At 41.5% G+C, this 16,081-nt stretch overlaps 1 protein-coding gene across 4 annotated transcripts in view; it reads right to left on the reverse strand.

Moving 5' to 3' along the window:
• cfap36 (cilia and flagella associated protein 36) overlaps positions 1-16,081 on the reverse strand; it is a 145,542-nt gene that overhangs the window by 79,171 nt on the left and 50,290 nt on the right. For all 4 annotated transcript variants that reach the window (XM_041177562.1, XM_041177584.1, XM_041177571.1 and 1 more), the window contains exons 5-6: positions 13,038-13,125; positions 1,056-1,227 (exon numbers count right to left, since the gene is read on the reverse strand). In XM_041177562.1, the coding sequence (XP_041033496.1) occupies positions 1,056-1,227; positions 13,038-13,125 (260 nt within the window). The remainder of the gene's footprint in view (positions 1-1,055; positions 1,228-13,037; positions 13,126-16,081) is intronic.

Here is a 16,081-nt window from a genome sequence, read left to right on the forward strand (position 1 = left end):
AAGGGGCTGCTTTGTGATAATCAAGGGGCACTGCAAGAGCATTTTGTATAATTTTACACAAGTAACAGCTCTTTTGCTAGTTAAAATGTGTATATGAAACTATTTTGGTACAAAATGAAACAACAGTTTGAAATAAACCTATTATTAAAAATAAGGAAATTACAAATTAGTTTCTGTAGGCATCATCAGTTTATACGTTACCTAATATATTTTCAGGCCTATGTACAGAACCGCAAGAGCCCCTACATGGCTCTGTGGTTAAGAGTGCATTACAGATCAGGATCAGTCCAGGTCCAATTAATGGTCTGTGTAATGCTATTGTTCTTCACTTGCACAGTTAAAACTAGATATGCAGAAGTTGATACCCTGCTCCTCCACAGACTACGCTGCTGCAGTCTATGCTAATGGAACCTACACAGAAGTCACTTTAAAAGTGTGAAGCCAGGCCAATATGCACTGCAAAGTCATGAAAATGTTGGGGCTTGTAGAATAAGGAATAACTCTTAATGACATAGTAGTGAAAATTGCTGCTAAAAAAATTCTCTGGCCCTGAAAAGTTAATTTATAAGTGTCGAATCTCATACCCCCCAAACAAAATTAATGTTGCAGATTTAAGAAAATCTTCTAGTCTTTTTTAAATGTCCCTCCCTTAATCTCACATGGTTATGCCAATCGTTATTTCCATTCCTATGTAATGATTTAAATGTAATTTAGACTTCCAGCTTTCAAGTTTACAAGACCCAGTGAGGATTCTTCAGTTTGATTGTTTGAGGAGCCTCCATGCTGCTTGACTGCTCACAGATGTCATATATCCCCTGCATAGGAACAGATGCCCAAAAATTAGAAATCTTCACTGACAAGCCTGTCAATGGCTTCTGGACAACTATACCTGTGGTGAACAGTGAAGGCCACTCCTTTGATACTCAAAGCAAAATCTGGGCTTCTATCCATTCAATATTACAACAGAACTTGTTTGCCATGAGATTTGCATTTAGATTCTGGGAATGACATTTTATTACAGATGCACAAATACCATCTCAAACATATTTTGTTACCCGTTGTAAATTTTCCTTTCCTAGTTCGTGCTGTTTGGAAAGTCGTGCTTCCTCCTGCTTTGCATTCTCCACAATTGCTTTCTCTAAGTCACTTTGTGCTGCTCCAGCTTTGGCTCCTGTCTCGGTAGCATACCTTTTTGCCATCTCCTGTTCATACTCATCTTTTGATTGTCTGGGGAAAATATAGAAATGCATATGTCTAAAAATAAATGCACATTATTTAGGTAGCAGTAGTTCTCATGCATCAAATTAAATTTTCAACAAGGCACTGGAATCTTGGGAATTAAAGGAATGAAATTTCCAAGAGGTTTTCATCCTGTGCCACATGGCATCACCTTCCTGTATTCTTCAGATAATGCAACCATCTTGAGTTTTTGACAGAAGACGTAAGTAGTAAGACTAAGTGAAAACAACAAATCAAAATTCTGTTTTAAAAAAGCTTTAGGACACAAGCTTTTTTTTTTAAAGATTATCCTTCTCTTGAATACCTGGATATAATGAAAAGATGCAAAATGGGCCAGATTTTGCCATCCCAACGTTAAGCAAACCTGTATAGGGCAACTGAAAATAGAGATGGGAATGGGGAGGGAACTGCTGTGGGAAACATGACAGGTTGTGACACGATGCGCCCTAAAATTGATGTTGGATTCAGCCTTTTATATGTCTGCTTCAATTTTGAATTTCCCCAAATTTGAAATCTTCAGAGAGGTGGATGGGTTTCCGAAGCCCGTGTGAAACATGTTAGGTCAGCCAATTAATAAACCTTGGGGCAAGCCTGTGTTGGAGTCAGGAACCTTTTGTCAAATAAGTTAAAAAAGTGTTGCCAAGTTCAAATGTCATAATTAGATACGGTTTGCAAAGTTAAGTATGTTTTAATGCAGTGATTGATCGTAGAACTCTGTTCTTTAAGGGTAAGTGACCATTAAATTAACTAGAATTATCTAAGTATTCAGATGTATTATAGTACTTTCTCCAGTGGATAAAGGACTCATGCATTCAACAGCATTGAGAATCATATATTAATGTGCCATCTGAAACCTATGTTTTAATTTTTACATTAATTTAAAGTCCAGGCATCTGTTGAGCCTTTGAAAAAACTGAACAAGAGGGTGTTATATTATTTGCTCCTTTAGTATGTAACTGATACAGAAGTCAGAGTAATACAAACAACCTACAACAAATATGTAGATTCTTTATTTTAACTTGAACTGCAGCATAATTTCACACCACAAGTACTGCATTTTACACATTTCTTACTCCGTTAGCCTATACCTATAACTCTTGGGTCATGTCAGACATGATGTCACTTCCTTCTGTGGCTCTCCATTTACAGGGCGGAATTTTCCCATCCAGCCCATGTCGGGTTTCATGGCGGGCAGGAGCGGAGAATCCAGCACCAGGCAAGAAGTTGAAAATCCGCCGGCATAAAAACAGCTTGCAATTCTCCTGATGGTGGGTTTATGGCGGGTTAGTTATCCCACCATTCGTGTCGTGAATGCTATTTGCATTCATCAAAATCTCATGAATGCTCATTAAAACAGCTGCTCATTGGAATTTTGTCACATCTTCCAATCTTTCATCACGCCAGCGGGAAATTACATCAACCTCAAACCGGTTTGAAAAGGGGTGGCGTACACAAGTCAGACATCAGTTTGCTGGTAACTTCGAGGTGAATGCAACATACATAGCCAACCTGCCTTAGCGCTGCGCCAGTCTTATCCCAAAGAATACCACTATGCTGTGGCTCATGTAGGCCTCCACTTTCAGAAACTAGCACTTCAATGCGGGTGGGCTGTGAGGCTGGGGTGGGGTTGATGAACAATGGGGAGGGACGGCTGTGAAATGATAGTGAGGAGGAAGGGCGAACACGAGGGGGCCTTTCTGGTGTCGCCCTCTAACTTCTTGTTGCTGCAGGAGCGAACAGGAGTCTACTTAGAAAGAAAGGAGGAAGACCTTCTTGCAATGAAAATCACTGAAAGCCAATGGCTTCATTAGCATTGTTAAAGCGCTACTCAGAACTCAGTGACTTCACATCACAGTTGCTCCATCTCCACAGTAACACATAGGAATTTAGAATCCTGAAATGTAGACATTAGTTAAGGAGGCACAGCTGTATCATATATGGCATTCCATCAATGAAGGTCTGTCACCTGTTCACCAGGCTTGATACTCTGAACAAGCCAAAAGGCATCCACACACAGCAGACATGTGGGAACGCCACCACCTGGAAGTTCCCCTCCAAGCCACTCACCATCCTGACTTGGAAACATATCACCGTCCCTCACAGTCGCTGGGCCAAAATCCTGGAACCCCTTCCCTATTTCCTTTCAGAGAAAAGGCAAAAGCACATATGGATCCAGGGCTCAATGCTGCCTTTGTCAGGGTCCTAATGCAATGGAGGAAGAAGGGATGACTCCGCACGCAGCTCCAGCAGGAGAGACATGTTCAAGCAGAGCCTGAGCATGAACACGAGGGTCAGGAGGAGAGACACAGACAACGGGGGTGACTCGCCAGACCTAGGGCTTTTGGTAGAAGAGTCTATGTTTACAAATGAGTGAGAGGCAATGTCATGCACATCTGTGCTTGTCCCAAGCTCTGGTACATCACATATGCCACATTCTTCGTGAAGACCTGCTACCACTTGGAGTTGGAGGGTATCCCCTGCCAGTGGCTTTGAAGGTGACTGCAGTGCTAAATTTCTTTACCTTTGGTTCTTTCCAAGGATCAACAGTGGGTCCTGTGCAGCATATCTCAGTCTGCAACACGTCGATGCATTGAGGTCACAGATGCCCTTTACAGGAAGCCTATCATAATGTAAGGTTTGCTGTAGGCAAAGATAGCCTGGCTGCAAGATTCACTGGCTTCGCCGCCATCTCAGGCTTCCCAAGAGTGCAGGGTACAATAGACTGAACCCATGTGGCCATACAGGCTCCACGGCAGTAGCCGCTAATGTTTACAAACCGCAGGGCTATCATTCAATCACTGTACAACTGGTGTGTGATCACCATAAGTACATACTGCACATTTGTACATGATACCCTGGGAGTTGCGATGACTCCAACACCCTGAGTCACTCCCAGATGCCTGAGATTTTCGAGGGGCCATTACATCTGTAGAGATGGCTGCTTGGAGACTGAAACACTGACTTATGGCACTATTGTGTCACCCTCAGAGTCCTTCCAAGAAGAGGTATAACAATGCCATTTGCTTTCATCTCAGGGGATGTCCACCCACTTGCAGCAAGAACGAGTCCTGCATTCACACTTGAGTGTTCTGGCCTCATGAATCATGTCACGAAACTCAAATTTCCATAATATTATTGTGGGTTATTGTAAAGTAGGCTTATGTTTTTGTGTGTGGGGATGGTCCTGTCTGTGTGGCTGATTTAATTAGAGATGGATATTCTGCAAGGTTGAAATTATCAAAAGACAAAAGTTGTAAAAGGGCATATGAAATGCTAATGAGTGAACTAGGGTAAAATCTCAGCAGACAGGGTGTAAATAAAATTTGCATTTTAAGATAGGTGGAGAGGTGTTTGGTTTTCAAAGAGACATGGTAGGATGCTTACAACTAACAAGATAAATAAGGGAGGTTATTAAGTAGATTTTTCCAAAAATGCTGGCCATAATGACAACATAAAAGATTTTTATATTATGGGAAAAGTAAATTTAAAGGAGGAGAAAGACTGTATGAGGTATGCCTGAAATGCACACCATGTGAAACAGACTTGGGGAAAAGCCTCCAGCCACTTTGCAGAAGTCTGCTGTTCCAGTAATCAAAGTTGTGTTGAAAACCTTCAGAATTCCAGTGTCGAGTGGGTGCTTGTGGTAACCTTTGCTGGTTTGTTGTTATAAATTTAAAATCTATTTTGGACTGTTGCCTTAAAGGGGGTGTGTAGTTGGGAGTCTAGTTAACACAGAATTTTGGGAACTGTTATAATATTAAGTAACCGTGTAATTGTAATCTTGCGTATGTGTTTTATATTTTTCCATTTGTTAATAAATGTTTTAATTTAATGTTTAAAATTTCTAAAGGTGTTAGTGGACTCCTTACTTCTGAATTCACTGCATAAATCTTCTTGTAATAAATACAAATTGCAAAACTGTTGTGAAAGCCTGGCCAAGATTCCCTTGTGGATTTGGTCAGCCTGGCAAATACCACATGCCATATCATAACAATTACCAGGCCGTGATCTTTGGTCTGTGGGGCCCCGTGAACTGAGAGTCCATTTAGGAACAAGAGCGATGCGAGAGAAGGTTTGAAGCCTTCGCCGCCATCTAATGATGCAAACACTGCTGCAAAGGTGATGTGGACGTGCCTAGGGATCTCCTCCTCCCGTGCATGTCTTTTCTTCTGCCACTACCACCGAGGAGACACAAATGCCACTAGAATGTCAATGCTGATGAGCTACCCTCACTCAAAAGTGTTCCTTGAGGAAGAACGGTTGGAAACGCTGACATCACATACTTAAAATAAAGATTTAAACACATCTCTCTGACATCACACAAGGGTGCAGAGACTAGTTCAACTGAGGTTGACATCACAGGAACGTAAATCTCACAAAGGGACACTATCATTGTGTAGGAAAATGGCTAAACCGTGAAATAAGAGGATTCCAAAGAACAGAATCACCATGCCTTCAGTTGCCCAAAACATTCATATAACCATCAAATGCATTCACAAAAGTGCAACTTCTTTACATGTATAGCACACCCATGACCCAAAAGAGACATCCATTTTTCTTAACTTGCCTAACTCTACCGCTACACCTCGGTGCAGCCCTGACATCCGCAGCAGAGGTGGAGGCAGCCTGCTGACTGCTATGCCCTGACATCTGCAATGACATTGTTGGACGTCTTCTGGTGGTCCCCTGGAAGGCCCTGGTCTGATAAGGGTGACCTGCTCAGGGGCACCCTGAGAAGCTGGAGTGGATGGGGTCACAGGCAGAGAGGGCTGTGAGCGGCTGTACACCCTTGCAGTGTCCTGAGAGGAAGCCCCCCCCTAGGTGTCTGACTGATGCTCATCCACCCTGTGGGTGCCAGAGGGCCCCATCCTGGCTCCTGCAGGAGGTGGTGCACCTAGAGGGAGGTCAAGGTGCCTCGACCCCATGTTCCCTACATCTTGATGGTGCTCACTAGGGTGTGTCCATGGAGTGCAGGGTCAAGCACACATTCAGCAAGACCAGCTGGACCAAGGTCTCCACTGTGGTCATCAGCCTTCCCACGGTGACCTTGAGACGCTCACATGTCAGAGCCAAGACATCAGACAGAACACAGACGGACTCCTCCATTGTTCGCTTGAGTCTGCTGAGTGACTGTCAAATCTCTGCCTGATGTTCTGCCACCAATCATTGCATCTCCAGCATCAAGTTGGCAGCCACTTCCAGAGGCTCATCATCTGACTCGGACTGAGCGGGTGGCTGGTTCCCAGCAGCCCTCAGAGTGCCTGTGCTGTCCTTGCCTCCGACTGCTTTGGGGACGTGTCAGTGAGATGCTCTCCAGAAAGTGAACCTGAGCCCAATCTACAGCTGTGCCCACCGACGTGTGTCTCTCTGAGCTGGTGGAGGGCGTGTAAGAGGGCTGTGGCGTTTCTTCCAGACCTTACTCTTCGGACATGGTCTGGGGGCTTGCACTGGTGCTCGACTGGCTTAGGGGCCTCGATCTGCTGGTGCCTAGAAAATAGAGTTTCAGTTAATGAGCTTGAGCTATATAAGACTGCATGTGAGTCACTGGGATTATCAGGGTTTGATTAGGTGATGGAGCTGTGATCCGTATTAGGTTACCGGGAGAGGCCGATCTCCAATTCCCCACAGAAGGGACTCCTGTCCTCCCCAGCCAGCTTGGCTGCAGCCTCCTCAAACTCAGTGAGGGCAATTATGTCCGCTGTCCCTCCCCCAGTCTGCGATCTCTCGTGCCTGTTGTGTGCCAGCTTGGCCTGTATGAAGGAGAAAGGAAGGCATGTGATGAGAAGGAATGGAGCAGAGGTTGGGTGAGATGTATGTCCCCTGTGTGTGGTGAGTCTTCCCCAGAAGGGCCAGAGGACGGAGTGTGAGCAACATGATAGATGGGATGGTGGTAATGTGAAAATCTCGGTGAGAGAATAAGTGTTGATTTGTGTCCCCCGCTAATGGTTATGTGAAATCTCTGAAGAGAGCAGCCACCTGAGTGCATGATGCCATGATGAGAGTTTGATATTGAAGGGAGTTGAAGGAAGACTTACCCAGGTGGAGCAGATGAGATCATTCATCCTCGTCCTGCACTGGATAGCATTTCGGGGGAGGTTGTCAACAGCGATGACCTGCTGAGTGACAACCTCCCAGGCCAGAGGGGTAGCAATGCCTGGGATACAGGAATTGCCTGTGTGCCTGTACTGCTCTGATCAAGGCCTGAAGGGTGAAGCAAGGTACTGTCTTCTTCTTGAGGCTTTCGGCCTTCTTCTTCTGGTTGCAAGACATCTCTGCACGTGTCTGCAAAAGAGGTGGGCTTGAGTGAGTGAGATTGTGTGTTGGACTGGCCTTTAAATATGACGGCCGGACCTTCAACCCTGCCAACTGTCAGCGGGCGGACGAATCAGCTCCCAACCTGCCAGGTAATTCAGCCCGATACTCACCTGTGCATAATTAATGGACGTCCAAGCATGGTATTGGGCGAGAGTTCCCACCATTCCAGCCAGCAGGCTGGGTGCCACCTGCCACTGCACTTAGTCTCATAAATGGAAAATGCCTCCCACAGTCTCTAAGTGATCCACCAACATCCTCCATTTTTTTCTTGAAAATAATAACTCATCCATAAATCAGAAAACATATGTACAATATACAATGATGTTGTGGTTCAAAGTATACATGAATAAAATAAACCATAATTTACAAGTACACAAAACTAAGAATCCCAAAAACATGTAGGGGGGTCTACTTATTCAGCATATCTTATGATCATAAATCTCTGCTCAGAACTGTGATCATCTTCACAATTCTTCTGATTCACTGACCACTCAAAACTTTTGTCAGCCTGTTCTTCATCTGTACACATGGCCTCCATGTCCTCACCATCGAACCCTGTCTTTGATCTTGTCCATGGCGCAACAGAGGTCAGATGTGGTAACATCATATAATTCCGAGTTGACTTCAGTTCCATCTGAGAATTGCAACATCGGGTGTCTTGACCTCATATGATCTGGGCTGGTCACACACCTGAACAACCTCTACAGGATACCAGTTCCTAACAAATGATTGAGAACTCTGACCTTCTATCCTACTTGCAATCTTGTCCTCTTTGCCTATCATACGGCACCTTAATTTTCCCTTGTTTGGAAAGAAGTACACCTCTTACTGTTGAAAACTTAGAAAGGTAATGACTGGACAGGGTATTGTTCTTATGTGCCTCCCAAGCATCAACTCCGCTGACAATGGTACACCCATGTTCGAAGGGGTAGCTTGGAGATATAGCATGGCAACCTTGACAACCTGTCTTGCCTAGCTACACTTTAAAATTAATGATTTGACAGTACGAACCATGCATTCAGCCAAACCATTAGACTTTGGATAATGTGACGATGACATCACATAACGGGCTCCCACTTGGCATACGTCTCAAAACAGTCTCCCAGCATATTGCAGCCCAGTATCAGAGAAAATTTTGTCTGGCATGTGTTGCGACCTGGTGAGGAGGAGTGAACTGGCCCCCTCTATTCAGTCTCCTCAGTTGTTTGCAACCAAGGTTTTATTTTAATTTTTTTCTCCATGGATGCCTTTTTCAAATCCATTTTTTTTAAAACTATCTATGCAGTGAACAATAAGGAACCAATTAAAGAGGTTTTCTTCAGCCAAAGAAAGAGCCTATGGGCATTCCCCCTTGCCCTGTGCAGCAAACTATACTTAAAGGACACCTCTGCTAAATCTCCAATTTCAAAATGGACTATTGGTTCTCCATCACAAGTATATGTGTAAAGTTAAAGGAAAACTTTCTATCCAAAAAATGTTTGGTACAAAACAAAGGACAATGGGCATATACTGATTTATTTAAAGAATATCGAAGGCCATTATGTCAGAAAGTGGTCCTTCCCTAACAGAAAATAGGGACACTTCATGGTATGATAGGTGCAACTATCTAAATTTTAGATCCCAACATCCTTTAATGACAAAGCTAGAGTTGCGATAGAGAAGATATTTTACAACATTGGTGAGAAGTACAACATATTATCCTTTTTTAATCAGGTGAAAATCCATACACAACTAATTTTATTTTCCCCTGATTTTCTGAAACAGATACAAGTTGTTCTAAGCTGACTATCTATAGTGCAGTTAATGTAGTTAAATGTCCCAAAGTGCTTCACAGGGGCATTATAAAACAAAACATGACACTGGCTGATACAATGATTCCAAAACCAAGATTAAAGAACGTGCTATAAAAAGCAAAAAACTGTGGATACTGAAAATCTGAAATAAAAACAGAAAATGCTAGAAAATCTCAGCAGGTCTGACAGCATCTGTGGAGAGAGAAACAGAGTTAAAGTTTTGAGTTTGTTTGACTCTTCTCTGCTCTGAAACATTGGGCAGAATTTTCTGCCTACTGGGGGGGCGGGCCTGACACAATCTCCAGCAGGCGGGGAGTCGATCCCCTCCAGAGAAGTGGGCCCTGCCACCATTTTAAGTGGGCGGGCCAATTAAGGCCCACCCAGCGTGATGTCCGCCGGGAAGCACTGTGCGCTTCCTGTGCATGCGCGTGCGGGGGAGGGATTCCCCAAAAGCGAGAGTGTGCTCTTTTGCACATGCGCACGATAGAGCACACATCTCCCTGGGGCGAAGTGCTGTCTCAGAGAGATTGCTGATAGTTTATAAACATTAAAAATAGAAAAAAAAAATCCTTAACATATCCCCCTCATGTGACAATGTCACACGAGATGGGATTTGTTAATAAATTTCATTAAAACCTTATTCAACTTTTTAAATCCCTACATGAAACCTCATCCCACCGGTGGATGAGGTTTCATGTTTTTTCTATTCCTCGCAGGGGCTCCTGGCCTGTCTGCCAACCTTAAGGTTGGATGGGCAGATCCTTTAACTGTTTTAATGATCCTGTCAATGGCCTCAATTGGCCATTGACAGGTCAGCGGGCCCGCAACTGAATTTGCTGTGGGCCCGCCTTCTTGAAGATTTAAATGGGGCAGGATGATGTCGGGGGGGGGGGGGGGGGAAACCCCGACGTCATCCTGCGTCATTTTGTGTGTCAGCGAGCGGACCCTGCCCCCTGTTCGCCGATGGCAAAATTGAGCCCATTAACTCTGTTTCCCTTTCCACAGATGCTGTTAGACCTGCTGAGTTTTTCCTGTATTTTCTGTTTTAATTGAAGAACTTGTAGCCACTTTAGGATCTCTCAAGGTCACTCTTATAAATTCACATGTTCCCATTTATTTATAATTGTTCCCAGTAGCTGACTGTAAGTGTGAATCTTTACACTTAGGTTCCCACTTTTACAGTTCACACATTTTAATAAAATTGGCATCAGCTATTGAAATTACTTTGTGGTACCACTAAAAATCGAAAACTTCTGTTTATGTGCAATGCAAAAATCCAAAAGCAAATAGTTATTTGATAAAGTAACGTAATTAAATTCTCTGTGATAACACCTAAGCAAATGCCATAATTAGCTTCAGCATATCAATTTGTTACTTAGTGTAATAAATATAATAATACGAAGAGGTCCTTTAATAATTTAACGTACAGATCATTTGAATAAAAATATTTACTCAATCATAAATTATTGATACTAATTCTTCAGATACAATTAAACCTAAATCATCCAATCAAATGCCTAGCTTTGCTTAAATCTGCTGATAGGTCATGTTACACAATTATTTTACGTTCCAAATATCTAACCACCTTATTGGTCACCAAACCAATTACCAATTCTTAATTAGTGTGCACAATTCAAAAATACAATTTGGCTATTAAATTTTCCAGGCTAAATTAGGAATTTATTACATCCTCAGATTTAAATTTTAACTTAAACTCAAACTTCTTTTTTAATCAAATGGACATTAGTTGTATGTTTTTAAAAAGATGAAACCTATATTATATAATACACAGATGGAACTTAAACTTGTAGCCAGTAACTCAAACTTAACCAAGATAAGATTTGAGGCTCTGCAAAGATAAACTTTGTATCATTAAAAAAAAGTATGTAATGTATTCCACAAGCTGTTCAAGTGCAGAAATGAACATTGTAATAACAGGATTTACTTTACTTGCATAGAGCAATTACAAGTAAACTTTTCATAATATTATAACCAGGACCTACTGACCTTATTAATAACCTCAGAAAGGTACCTTTCAGCTCCCATACCAATGTGCATCCTTTCACTTCCCACAAAAGCCATCTTTATGACCCAAGTGAGATACCTAATTAATAAGTTAACAGCAGGTAGTTTTGCATTGTGGCCTATTAGGAATGAAATTGAATCTCATCAAACTTATTTGATGCAGTATCCTTATAACCAACAGAGAGAGGATACTTATATCTGTACATGGTATTACATAGAATTTATAGCACAGTAACAAGCGATTCAGCTCAACTGGTCTATGCCAGAGTCTTTGCTCTAACCTTCTTCATCTAACTTTATCAACATCTTCTCTTTTGTGTACTTATCTAGCTTCCCCTTAAATTAATCTATCCTATTAACATCTGCTACTCCATGTGGTAGAAGGTTCCACATTCTTACTACCCTATGTAAGAAGATGATTCTCCTGAATTCCCTATTTGACGTGTTAGTGAAAATCTTGTATTTATCATCCCTTTTGGCCTCCCCATAATTGGAGACATCCTCTATATACCCATCCTACCAAATCCCTCCAGAATCCCAAAGACCTCTTTCACTGCACGAAATAACTCTTTGCTAGAGAAATGAGCCTCAATGTGTTTATTCACAATGCTTACGTGGGCAAACTGCATTATAAAAGTGGACAAAGGAGTTCAAAAGGGGAATGGCTGGAGGAAGGGTTCTAAGAAATATGATAACTGGAAGTTAAATTTTGTAAATATGAAGCACATCAGATGCAAAATATGGTATGTATTAAAGTTAGATAGATGTATCTAAAGCTGACAATGAATTAATAACTGATTGCTGCCACAATCAGCATTCAGCTCAAAACAAACAAGCTGCTGTAGAAAAGATCCATGGTTTTCATTCAGTTGAAGAGATGGGATATCGTTCCTATCCAAACTCATTAAGAATAAATATTCTTCAGTTAGAAATATTTAGCACAACAGCACGCTCTGACCTAAAAATTGTCAATTAAATTGGACTAGGTTTTACACCATGGTGAGAAGTGGGGTTTATATCACAACAGTGTATCACCTGATATTCACTAACTGGTCAAATCACTCACTGAATGGACATAATATGTTTAAAATAAGGCTGGTGAGCTGCAGCAACCTTTTTCATCACACTATGTGCTTTTAAAGAATGGTTTGATCAATCGATCGGTCTGGATAAAATCCAGCAGTGAAGGAACAATGTGCTAATATTATCCTTTAACTATCAGCAGTTTATATATTGGTTTAATTTTATCATTCAGTCTCACAATGTGGTTCCCTTACGCATGCTAGAAGCTACATATATTTATACACAGAGAGCTGCCCTCTGCAGGCAAAAGGAACATGTCCAGGCATTGCGCCTTTTTTGAATTAAACAAAAGTATGGGGAACAATCGTTCCCTGGTGCATTCTCCATTGCAACACCTCAACCAATCAGCACCCTTTTCTCATGCAGTATAAATTATTAATCCCTTTGAAATTTGGCATTTTTGTATCTGTCCTGATGAATACAAGATGAAAACCTTCAACAGCATGTCTCTTTTTTTCAGCAATACTAAAGTCTGATAACTGCAATGTTTTGTATCAACGCTTTATCTTAGCTAACTTAGTAATTTTAATAAATGATGAGTAGTATACTACTGGCAGGATGCAATCTAACACAATTACTCACTTTAACACCTCTCTTAAGATCCTAAGTTCCTGTTGCTCCAATTCACTGATCTTGTCCTCACCATCTGTCAAACATTCAGGGAGAACTCCTGCCAAGCAAAAGAAACATCTTTTCATGATCAGTTTGTAAACATCTAACATTTCGTCACTACAAGCTATTTTGCCACTATTTCAAATCTTGTTACATAAATTTAATATGCTAACTGCAAAAGTTCTATAATAAAAGTAGCCTTTCCATGAGGGAAAATTAATTATTGTAGCGATTTATCACATTAAGACATTTTAACATAAATGGAAACAAGTGCTGTTTAATACTATTTCAATGGAAACAGGTGCTGTTTAATACTATTTCATTATTTTGGCAGATAAGGTTCAATCTATGCAAAGCCTATGTATCACAGATTTCCTTTTCATATCGTCTGCTGGTTCTCTACTTTAAGGATTGAGACGTTCCTTCCTCTACCATCCCCTACCTTCTTGGACTTCTGGGGAAGGGGGTTCAGAGGTCGGAGGCTGGTTAGAGGGAGGGCAGAGTTCGAAGGCCAAGTTGGGAAGGAGATCAGAAAGGCTAGCTGGAGAGCAGTAAATGGGGTAAATGGGAAAGGGGAATGAGATAGGAAAGCCCAGAGGGGAGTTCTGAAAGTCAGATTGGGTGGGTATCAGAAATCATCAGAAGGAACAGAGGGCAATCCAGAGTTGCAGCTAGGGAATGCAGAAGGAAAGAGGGATCAGAAAGTCGGTGAAGGCCAGGTCTGTGGGAGATTGTGACAATGGAGGTACATGGGAGATCAGATTTCAGGGAGGGATCTCATCACAAGGATGCAGAGGAGTGCGGCCATTGGCCAATCATGGGAGTGGATTACAGCTTATGTTTGGCAGGCTAGGGACAATGGAGGGAGCACTCATGTTCCTTGTGTCCCTGATGTGCTGGATCTGGCAGTCCTCACTTCTCTTTATATGCTGGATTTCCTGAGGCCTGGGAACATGCCTGGCTACAGTAGAATTTAAATTAGTAATTAAATGACTGACCTGGAACCTGGCAGCAATTTGGTTGTCTGCCCCACACTGTGCATCCTCCATTAAAACTAGAAGTGGGCAGATCAGGTTTGCATTCAAGATTTTTAACATTTTAACATCCCATGCAACTCAAACATTCTGTAGGTTAAAATTTCTCCCTCCGTCTCTGTTGACTCCAGTAATTTCCTAGAATTAACGTTAAACCAACAGGTCTATGATTACCTGTTTTTTGATCTGCTTCCCTTCATAAATAATGCAATGACATAAGAACACAAGAAATAGGAGCAGAAGCAGACCACATGGCCTGCACAGTCTGCTCCGCCATTCAATACAATCATGGCTGATCTTGGATTTCAACTTCACTTTCCTGTTCACTCCTTATATCCTCTGATTCCCTGAGGACCAAAAAAATCTGTCTATCCCAGTCTTAAATATATTCAACAATAGAGTATTGTCATGAAAATATTAATGTATATAATGTTATTGGAAATTATTTTAAATTGGAATGTCATAGGGTCTGTGCCTGTGGGTATGTGTCTTAATTGGATTAAAGCCAGCTAGTCTGGGTGCTTTCATGTATAGTAGTTTTGAGATGTTAAACACTAAGGTACAGGGTACATTTGCATTTTGTTGAAGAAACCATTCAAGGACTGGGGGTGAAATTTTGCAACTAGCCAGGAGGCACCAAGCAATATGTTTATATTGCTAATAAAATTGGTACAATGAAAGGGGTTTTATTGTTAGAAGAGGTGGCGTTCAAAGGGCCTGGTGATACAATGAGAATTTACATTCAAAGGGAAAGCTAGGTATACATAGAACAGAGTTTTGTGTGTGAGTCAGAGGCATGTAATATCTAAGCAGCCTGTAAGCACTACCACTGTATCTGCGAAGGAACAAATTGAAAGGGACCTCATTTTGAATTCATAAGATAAAATGTGCTTTGCCTGGTGCCTGTTTAAGTCTACGGGTTATTGTTGCCTTGGTGAAGATTTTAGGAGTGATTAATTTGGGGATTTGTTTAAAAGTTATTATGGTAGTAATTTATAGATGTGTATGTGTTTAAATTTGTTGTTAAATTAGGAAATGTTTAATTTAATTTATATAAAAACCTCTGGAGGCTTGGTTTCATTTCCAAATTCAGAGTTGCATCTCAAACATAACAATTGAAAATCTAGGTTATGACAGTTGTTTAAAGTGTTCCTCTGGGATTTTAAATAACTCAGCCTTTACCAAATGCTGTGTCATAACAGTATCCACAACCACCTGGATGGCGAATTCAAAAGATTCGCAACACTTTGAGTGAATTAATTTCTCCTCATTTCAGTCCTAAATAATCAGCCTCTTATCCTGAGACTGTGCCCCTGAGTTTTAGAATCCCTGACCAGCAGAGACAATCTCTCAGCATCCACCCTTATTAAAGCCCTTCAGAATCTTGTATTTTTCACTCATTCTTCTAAAGTCCAGAGAATATAGGCCCAATTTACTCAGCCTCTCATCATAGGACAATCCCCTCATCCCAGGGGCCAATTTAGTCAACCTTCGCTGTATGGCCTCTAATGCAAGTACAGAGGCACACATCCTGAATCTAAAGAGCTTTGGAAAATTAAGAATAATGCAGCTGCAATTCCTTCACCTGTTTCTTTTAACACACTGGAGAGAAAACCATCAGGTCCTGGAGATTTGTTTACTAAGGAATGATAAATTTGTGTAAATCTTTTGTTTGGACATAGTTTGGAATACTGCGTGTAGATTTGGGCAACCATTATAAAAAGGACATGAGAACCACAGAAACCATACAAGGTGCACACAGCAAGGTGATGCCAAGGAAAGCAAACAATGGCAATGAAGGGAGATCGAAATACTGGAACTATTCCCTCTGGAACAAAGAAAGCTAAACAAAAATCTAAAAGGGGTTAAAATTATGTAGGGTTCCAGTTGGGTGTATCACTGGTTGGGGAGTCAATGACAAGAAGTAATTGAAATAAAATTTCTATTATAGGACTTAAATGGTTTATCACACGGATGTTG

Source organism: Carcharodon carcharias, chromosome 2 (genome assembly GCF_017639515.1).
Source record: "Carcharodon carcharias isolate sCarCar2 chromosome 2, sCarCar2.pri, whole genome shotgun sequence".
Classification (NCBI taxonomy): domain Eukaryota; kingdom Metazoa; phylum Chordata; class Chondrichthyes; order Lamniformes; family Lamnidae; genus Carcharodon; species Carcharodon carcharias.